The 9,863-nt window shown below is 41.6% G+C and overlaps 1 protein-coding gene across 1 annotated transcript; it reads right to left on the bottom strand.

The window, feature by feature from the left end:
- Positions 1 to 8,054: 8,054 nt before the first annotated feature.
- LOC140856578 (uncharacterized) lies at positions 8,055 to 9,113 on the bottom strand. Its single transcript, XM_073254317.1, has 2 exons — positions 8,622 to 9,113; positions 8,055 to 8,405 (listed from the first exon to the last, which is right to left on the bottom strand). The coding sequence occupies exons 1-2, from the start codon at positions 9,111 to 9,113 to the stop codon at positions 8,055 to 8,057; spliced, it is 843 nt and encodes a 280-aa protein (XP_073110418.1).
- Between the last annotated feature and the right edge of the window lie 750 nt (positions 9,114 to 9,863).

Genomic DNA, 9,863 nt, shown 5'->3' on the forward strand with positions numbered 1-9,863 from the left:
TCAACCGAGACGAGATGTGATGCGTGTTTGAGGTTATGAAGCCTGTTGTGCGAGAATGTTGTTCTAAGTTGCAGTGACACCTTTCATTCTTATCTCGGAAAGGAGATGTTATGCCCGCTCAGAAACCTTCTTGTAAATGTTTGGCATGGGAGACTCCTGAACGTATATCTCATTCAGATTTCTTCCTTGTCTATTGTTGCGGCTTATTTCTGAGCAATCTACAAAAAAATTCAGATCATAGAATTATACTTTGATGAAGATCCTCCGACGCTCAAATCAGAATACAAACAGAGAAGCAGAAATTTTAGCTCTCTGATATGAATTATTTGCTTGAATCCTCAGGATTTGAGTATTTATAGAGGAAACAACTGTATAACCATTTTTGATAACAGACTGGTCAAATCTGTTGCAGTTATTTGGTTATGATTCTCAGGATCAGACGGTTACACCTGGAAGATTCTCAGGATCAGACGGTTATGCCATATAGCATTGACAACTATGCCAGTTGGCACCTATTTTTGGATCTGAACTAGTCAATCTATTTTCGAGGAGATCAGAGAATGTGGCATGCGACTAGAGTTGGACTGATAGTTTCGGATCAAGAGTTGGATCAAATTTTTTCGTCCAAAGATTCGGATAAAAAATCATATCGACGAAGATCGGACAGAATAGCTCCGACCAGGGTCAGGATAGATACTTGCTGAACAAAGGTCGGACAAACACAACAATTAGACTGCTTGAAAGGCACTGATATGGACCCGATGGTCTCAATGGCTTGAATCTTCGTACATCATCAGTCCATTCCAATTACTCCACAGATACTCCTACTCTCTAGTCCGAGCTCTGGTTGGGCTATGGGAGTATTTATTTTGACATTTTGAATAGCCGAAGAGGTGAAGAGCTCTTTTTAAACTAAATGTCTGCGCACAATTTTTCAGGTAAAAAAATTGCCGAACTAATGATGAAATTTTCGAAATCTGTGCAGATGCCACTCTTTTCTGCTGAGACGCATTAAATGTGAAGACCATCGGCTAGCTTGAGTTATGAAAGCTTGACGCATGGTCTGTTTTAGGAATTCGTACCGACTTGATATCCTCCGAGAGACGTGCGCTCTTCTATTTAAAAGGACAGCTTCTTTTATTTTTTTTTTGATTTTGATAAAATCTTTTCTCCTTTTGTCATTTTTCTTGCTCCAAAGCTCCTACAGATAGATTTCTTTCTTTCTTCATCGTGAGAAGAGCCCTCGGAAGATAGTTACTTCTTTTTGATTTCTTACTCGAAGGCAAGTCCCTCGTACCTTCTTGATTTTTTCTTCCTTTCACTTTCCTTTAGGTTTCTGCTTCATATGGGTTTGAAACTTTGGAGCGAGAGTCCGTGCGAAAGAAAGTGAAGGTCTGAAAGCCTAGGTCTAAAATCAATTCTCGGTCGGATCTGAAAGATCCAACCAAGCTAACCTTGGTGACTTGGAGTTGCTCAAACCAATACTACATTTCAGGAGTTTCATCTTGAACTTTCTGATTTCAATGCTCGAGTCTACAGTCCACCTTAGATCAATTAGCAGTATATGAGGAAAATCTTTGACAGATCTTAGATTTTCTATTTTTTTCTTCATCTTTGAGCTTTTTAGGTTCTATGGGATTGCTTTCTATGTTATATCCCCAAACTCCTTTAGATACATTATAGGGTTTCTTGTATTTTGCTCTCGAATGGGAGTCCGATCTTCAATTCTTCTTTTTCAAGCTCTCTTCACATTAAAGAAACACCCATACGCCAACTGACTGTATATTTCCTCCTAGAAGGGTGTCTCTCCACTGATGTCTGGCGCTTCTTCATCCATTCATGGATGGAAGAGCATTTCTTTTTTGTTTCTTGTGCTTTGATGGACAACTAGGGGCTTCTGGACTAAGGTCGGATCCAAGCTTCATCCTTGAAGCCCATAGAGTTGAGTTTTGAGGAAAAGGAAAGGCTCAGGGATCTCCTGGATCGCAATACTCCTCATCTGGATGAGCTTTTATCTAATGAATTCTTTTCTCGATAAGACTCTTTCCTAGCGACCCCAAAAGAGTGAGGTCATTCATGTTTTCTTTCTTTTTTTCTCTCTTTTTTTTTATATATATATAGCTCTCTAACCCGATGTTTATTGAATAATTGTAGAAATGAAACCCTCAGCAAAGGATATTGCGAAATTGAAGGCCTCTCTTCTGCAGAAGAGGAAGACTCAGGCCGCTGGGATTGAGAGGAAGAAAAAGCCAAAATCTGTCGAACTCAGCCAAGAGCTTGCCACTGTCGACCAAGCAGTTTCTTTCGAGGTCAGAGCAATTTTGGCGATATCTGTACTTACTTCGACCCTGATCACTGACTCACGAAATCATTGAGCGGCCTTAGTCTTCCAAGACCTCTGCATAGGTCAAGTCTTCTAAGGAGGCCGATGATGATGAGGCTCTTTCCGATGATATTTCGGAGGGTCTATTTTTTCAAACTGAAAGGCTGTTTGAGAAACTGTTGAGAACTCCATAATTCCAGCAGAGTTGGAGCAGATGGATAGGATGAGTGTTTTCAGTCTGAGAAAACTATCTTTGACTATGAGTCATTAGGTATAGCATTTATCCTGTCACCCCTCCTCTCTTTTGATCATTATACTTCCTCTAACTCAGTCGATTTGAGATGTAACTGCTACATGTTCTCGTCAATTTGTCAGATCGCTCAGTCAGAGAGGCACAAGTGCGAGAGGCTGAGAAGAAAGTTGAGATGGACGCCAGATAGCCCAGGCAAAAATTAAAGAACTAGAGGTTGAGACCAAAAATCTTCAGGGGGCCTTTGGATAGATGGAGGCCAATCTCGCCCTCGCCCTAGAGAGGGAGAAAGAGGTGGAGAGAAGGACTGAGGAGCACATTCAAGATGCTAAGCGCTCTTCAGTCGAGGAATTCAAGCATCATTCATCTTCGCTGGGGAGATGGCTCGAGCAGTAGAGGCATTTAAGTCATTTGAAGAATACCACAACAGCCATGTAACCTTCAGCGAAAAGATTTTTCATCAAGCTCACAAAGAAGGTTGGGTCGACTGCCAAAAGTCAGTAGAGGAGGAGCATCCGGAGTTTGATCTCGCCTTTTTGGACTATGAAGATGAAGATGAAGATGACGAGGAAGTTCATATTGCCTCTGAGCTCTCTTTCTCTGAGAAGGAGAACGTAGCTGATCCGCCCTCCTCTTCAACTGCTAATGCAGATCTCTTTGAGCCTCCTTCAAATACAACTCCTCGAGAGAAGGTCAAAGATTGAATGCTTGTACTTTTTGCCCCTTTCTTCTTTTTATCTCTGTAAGAAATTTTATTTAATGAAATAAAATTATGAGCTTTTTGAATTTACCGCTTTCAATTATTTGCGTAGTCGGTAAATGATGCTTGTGACGTCGGCCCGGTAGCTACTGCTCCTTTACTGGCCACTCCTCTTCCTCCGATGATGACGGTTATATTAAAGCTTATATCAAGAGCCTGAAGGAGAAACTTAAATTCTTCAAGGAGAGGCCACTGATCGGGAAGAGAGACTTCAGAAGGCTCAAAAGAAACTTGATGAGGCTGAGAAAGAATTAATAGACTTCAACAAGAAGTTCGATGAGGAGTTATAGCACACAGCATCGAAAAGGCACAATTGGCCGAAGAGATATCGAGAATATCCGATGGAGTAGGAAAGAAGTCTTGGGGCGTAGTGATGAAATTGACTTTATATCGCCATCAACTCGACTCCGGCCATGAAGAAATCCACATCTTGGAGTCCCTGATCAAGTGTAGAAATTTGGATTGATGAGGTCCGTACGGATGTTGCAACTTCAAGACGAACTCCATAATGCTAGAGAGAAAACTTCAAAGTTTCAAAGGGCGTTGAATGGCAAGAAGACCGTCGCCTCTCCTAAGGATGTACAACAGTGAAGCATCCAAGTGATTGCTCTAATTGCCAACATTAGCTCGAAAGAGCTTCTTTTGATCTCCTATGATGAAAGATCTTGGTCGGAAGAGCAAGAACCAGAAGATCGATCTCCGATAGGAGGAGAAGGAGCTTCTTCTTCTTGATCTCATGAGCGGCTAATGGATAGTTCTCAGTCGACGATAAATACGATCTTTGCTGTCGGACGTCATTCTGGCTACAGCTTCTGTCAGAATACACTTCAAATTTTATACCCACAACTCGATCTATCCGAGCTGCCCAACCCCGAGATGGACATGGAAGACGCTTTGATGCAGCCGTGTGAAAAGCGAGAAAATACTTACATATTTTTGAATTTATGGTTCCCCATAGAGCGTGGCACATCGAAGAGGTGCAGCCAGCTGATGGTGCCCCCACCAGCCTTTTTTCTATCTTGTAATGTTAAACAGAGCTGACCAGACTTATAAATACTTCTTGTTGGAATAAATTTCTAACTTTTCTAATCATGAGTTCATGTATATATCTCTTATTATATTTTCTTATATTGTCATTTTCTGAATCATACTGATTCCACATGGTCGCTGTAAAACATAAAAGCTTTAACATCTCGAGGTCGATCAAAGGTCGAGTTCAAATATAAAACAATCAGAGGCTTTTAATATCTCGAAGTCGATCAAAGGTCAAGTTCAAATATAAGCCGATCAAAGGCTTTTATCATCTTGAACTGATCAAAGATCGAGTTTAAATATAAGCCGATACAGAGATTTTTATCATCTCGAGATCGATTAAAGATCGAGTTTAAATATAAATTGATCAGAGGCTTTTAACATCTCGAGACTGATCAAAGGTCGAGCTCAAATATAAGTCGATCAGAGATTTTTAATATCTCGAGGTCGATCAACGGTCAAGTTTAAATATAAGTCGATAAAAATTTTTATCATCTCAAGATCGATCAAAGGTCAAGTTCAAATATAAGCCAATCAGAAGCTTTTAATATCTCGAAGCCGATCAAAGGTCGAGTTCCAATATAAGCCGATCAGAGATTTTTATCATCTCAAGGCCGATCAAAGGTCGAGTTTAAATATAACCCGATCAGAGGCTTTTAATATCTCGAGGCTGATCAAAGACCGAGTTTAAATATAAGCCGATCAGAGGTTTTTAATATCTCGAAGCCGATCAAAGGTCGAGTTCAAATATAAGTCGATCAAAGGCTTTTATCATCTCAAGGTCGATCAAAGGCCGAGTTCAAATATAACTCGCACTTATATGTAGAAGGACTGACGTTGACAAATTGGAGTATTCATTCATGCATATACTTTAGTAAAATTATAATATCACTGATAATACATGCGGAGGTTAGCCGATTTTCATGATCTTTGGAGTAGAGTTTCATCAAGCTATTTCAGTTTATAAGTTTCAGGGCATACTATCTCATCCACCTGATAAGAGCCTTCCCAACTAGGCGATAGCTTTCCTCGCTCTATAGGCTGTGAGATTTTGGTGCACCGTAGCACTAGATCACCAACTCAAAATTTTTTAGATCTGACTCGAGAATTATAGTACTTGGCCACCCTTTGTCGGGAGGATCCCATTCGCACAGCAGCTCGTTCCCTGCTCTCCTCAACCAGATCAAGGTTAGTTCGCAACCATTCAAAGTTAGTATCCTCATTGTACTTCTCAACTCTCAAGAAAGAAAGTTCGATCTCAATTGGTATAACACCTTGGTTCCGAATGCGAGGCTGAATGAAATTTCTTTAGTCGAAATTCTCTAAGTTGTTCGGTATGCCCACAACATATAATACAGCTCGTCCACCTAAGATCTCCCAATCTGATTAAATCTAGCCTTCAGGTCTTGTAAGAGAGTCCTGTTCGTCACTTCGGCCTCCCTATTTGTCTGTGGGTGTCTGATTGAGGTGAAGTATTGTTCAATTTCAAAGTCTTCACAGAATTTTCAGAGCTGGGAGCTGCTGAATTGTCTGTCATTGTCAGTTACCAGCACCCTCGAGAGATCATAACGATAAATAATTGATTTTCAAATAAAATCTTTTAACTCTAGCCTTTGTTATACGAGCTAAGGACTCGACCTCCACTCACTTTGTGAAATAATCAATGACCACCAGGAAGAATTTATGCTGTCCTAAGGCTTGAGGAAAGGGACCCAGAATATCCATTTTCCACTAAGCAAAAGGTCATGGAGTAGCGATAGAAGTAAGGAGCACCATTGGTTGATGTTGAATATTGAAAATCCTCTGACAGCGATCATACTTTCTGATAAAATTGAAGGCATCCTTTTGCATTAAAGACCAATAATAGCCTTACCGGAGGATTTTGTAAGAAAGAGACTTTGCACCCAAATAATTTTCACAAATCCTCTCATGGACCTCTCTTAGTGTATAGTTTGCTTCGGACGGTCGCAGACACCTTAGAAGTGAGAGAGAGAAGGATCGCTTATATAACTTGTCATCATGAAGCACATAGCGGGCAACCTGCTTGTGGATTTTTCAAGCTTTCCGACTGTCAGGTGGTAATTCGTCTGATCTGAGGTACTTTAGCAAGGGGTCAATCCAGCAAAGCTCTTCTTCAATCTGCTGAATTGCAAGAGGTTCTTTCAGACTTGAGTTTTTCAATACCTCGATGTAAGTTTCTTTTTGGACTTCGGGCGATAAAGAGGCTACTAGCTTTGATAGCGCATCCATCCGTGTATTGTGTCCGAGTTACTTGTTGGATATTAAAGCTCAAAAAAGGTGTAGTTAGTTCTTTTACCTTTTCGAGGTACCTTTTCATGTTCTCCTCTCGAGCTTTATATTCGTCTTTGACTTACTCCGTCACCAGTTGAGAATCATTGAAGACCTTCAAGTGTTTGGCTCTCATATCCTTTGTGAGTCTAAGCTCGACAATTAAAGCTTCATACTGTGGCTGAAAATTTAAACCACAGAGCATACTTTGCCATATCACCTTTTGACTCGGTTAAGATGACCTTGGCTCCTGATCCTGATGAATTGAAAGACCCATCCACATGAAAAATCCACTGATCTTCAGGATCAGGGTCCATATTTATTTGTTCCTTTAGCACCATTGAGCTACTCCCTGTAGCCTTTGAGCCCTCCTCATGGAGGATCGTGCACTCAAAGATGAAGTCCGTCAAGACTTGAGCTTTGATTGAAGGCTTTAGGCGGAACTTAATGTCGAACTCAGAGAGTTATAAGCCTCATTTTGCAACATATCCCAACGTGTCCGGACGGTAGAGGACTGCCTTGATCGGTTGATCCATGAGTAGCATTATTGTATGAGCTTGAAAGTAGGATCGAAGCTTCTTTATCGTGACGACCAGAGCAAATATTAGTTTTTTCAACTTTGTATATCTGGTCTCAGTATCCTGAAGGACCTTACTTGAGTAATATACTGATTTTTGGATTCGTCATTCTTTTCGGATAAGAACCGAATTAATTGCTGATGGAGATACGGCAAGGTAGAGTAACAATTCTTCTCCAAGTTGGAGCTTTATAAGCAAGGGTGCCAAGTTAAGATATTGCTTCAACTCTACAAATGCTTTTTGAGACTCAATCGTCTATTGGAAGTCCTTCAGTTGCTTGAGGGTTTGAGAAAAAGGCAAATATCTCTCAGCCGATCTGGAGATAAAACAATTGAGGCAATCCTTCCGGTGAGATGCTGGACTTCTTTTATATTTCTTGATGGGGATATCTCCAGAATCATCTTAATCTTGTCCGGATTCGTCTTGATTTCTCATCGAGAGATCATAAATCTGAGAAACTTTTCCGAGCTAACTCCGAAGGCACATTTTATGGGATTCAACTGCATCTGGAATCGGTGTAGGATGTTGAAGATTTCTTGGAGGTCGGCTATGTGATTGGAGGTGGCTCAACTTTTTACCAATATATCATCCATGTAGACCTCCATGTTGTGACCAATTTGATCTTTGAATATCTTATTCATCAGTCGCTGATATGTTGTCTCAACATTCTTTAGCCCAAAGGGTATTATCCTGTAACAATAGAGCCCAGAGTCAGTAATAAAGGCTATTTTCTCCTCGTCCTCAAGTGCCATCTGGATTTGGTTATAATCGGAGAAGGCATCCATGAAGATGAGGAGCAGTGGCATCCACTAATTGATCTATTCAAGGAAGAGGATAGCTGTCTTTGAGGCAGGCTTTATTCAGATCAGTGAAGTCGATGCACATGCGCCATTTCTCGTTCGCCTTCTTGACTAGCACCATGTTAGCAAGCCAGTCAGGATACATTGCTTCTCGAATGAAGCCGGCCTTGCCCAGCTTATTCACCTCCTCAGCAATTGCTTTCTGACACTCTGAGGCAAAGCTTCTCTTCTTCTGCTTTATAGGACGGAAGATCAAATCCACTCTCAAATGATGAGTCATTACCTTTGGATCTATGCCAGGTATATCTGCTACCGTCCAAGTAAACAGATCTACATTTTCTTGCAAAAGAGCAGTTAGCTGAGCCTTGGTTACCTAATCTATAGATGACCTGATTTTCACAGTTTGATGGAGATTTTTCTTCTTCAAGGGGACCTCCACTAGATTCTCGAATGGTCGAGTATGCTTTTCAACCAGATCATCGTGAGCATCCAAACCTATTGGGAGTTCAGGTTGGGATGCCGCCGGTTGTTCCTTCGCACATAGCTTAGCAGTAAAACACTATCGGACAATGGTCTGATTGTCTCGGACTTGCCCTACTCCAACTTCCATCGAAAACTTCATCATCAAGTGGTAGCTCGACACCACTGCCTTCAGTGCTTCTAAACTTGGTCGGCCAAGTATTGTATTGTAGGCGAATGGTAGGTTGAGCAAAAGGAAATCAACATGGATGGTCACCTGCTTGGATTTAGTTCCCAGGATAAGGAGTAGTCTGATGGTTCCCTCCAAAATTACCAAACTTCTAGAGAAACCTTGGATCAGAGTGCTGAACTTATTCAACTGTTCGGAAACAAACCCCATTGCAGGGAAAGCAGCAAAGTACAAAACATCAACAGAATTTCTATTATTGATAAAAATACAGTGTACATTGTAGTTAGTTATATTAGCAATAATAACCACCGCATCATTGTGTGGGGTTTGTACATCTTCAGCATCCTGTTCTGTGAAGCTCATTGGCTCCTCGAGTCGAGGCCTCTTCGTCGCACGCAACTCCACCGACCCAGATGATCCTCCAATTATCATATGAATTTCACCTCGTAGGGCTCGATCTTTTACTACCGCCTGCCCCTCCTCCCACGGTTGTGCTGGTGCCGGCTGAGGTTGAGACTAAGGGGGCTAGTGTTGTCACTACTGAAGCGCAGGATGTCTCCGCTGCTACTATCTGGCTCTTGGAGGACATCGGCGTGGAGGACCTTATCGTCGAATGAATCGATCCAGTCTCCTCTCTCAGATCAAATGCTCAATTTTCTCCTTGAGCTGGTAACAATCTTCAGTATTGTGACTGTGAGCACGATGATAGAGGCAATACTTGTCTGGATCGTGGTGCCTTGGATTTGTCCGCATCTTAAGAGGCGGAGGCAGCTCCACTCACACCTCCATCAGAATCTCTCTCCTAGAAGTATTTAAAGGAGTGAGATCACCCAATCATCTCGAAGGTGAATGATTCCTCTTTAACGAAATATGCCTTCTCCTCGATGAAGATCATGAATGGCGGTGATTTCCACCATTTCGCGTGGCGAGCGAGCTCCGCTCTGCTCTTGATTCCCCACAGTTGGGATTATTCGAACAGTTTCTTCCATTAGAGAGTCTTTCAATATCTCGGAGGTGAATGATTCCTCTTTGACGAAATATGCCTTCTCCTCAATGAAGATCATGAATGGCGGTGATTTCCACCATTTCACGTGGCGAGCGAGCCCCATTCTGCTCTTGATTCTTTACAGTTGGGATTATTCGAATAGTTTCTTCCATCAGAGAGTCTTTCAATCGGATGTA

Source organism: Elaeis guineensis, chromosome 1, assembly GCF_000442705.2.
Source record: "Elaeis guineensis isolate ETL-2024a chromosome 1, EG11, whole genome shotgun sequence".
Lineage (NCBI taxonomy): Eukaryota > Viridiplantae > Streptophyta > Magnoliopsida > Arecales > Arecaceae > Elaeis > Elaeis guineensis.

Bases quoted from the DNA above. Each gene is read 5' to 3' on its own strand.
- LOC140856578 (XM_073254317.1), bottom strand. From the start codon at position 9,113: ATGATAATTGGAGGATCATCTGGGTCGGTGGAGTTGCGTGCGACGAAG. The intron at 8,406-8,621 runs GTCCGAGACAAT...TCTATAGATTAG, and splicing joins TGGAAGTTGGAGTAGGGCAA to GTAACCAAGGCTCAGCTAAC.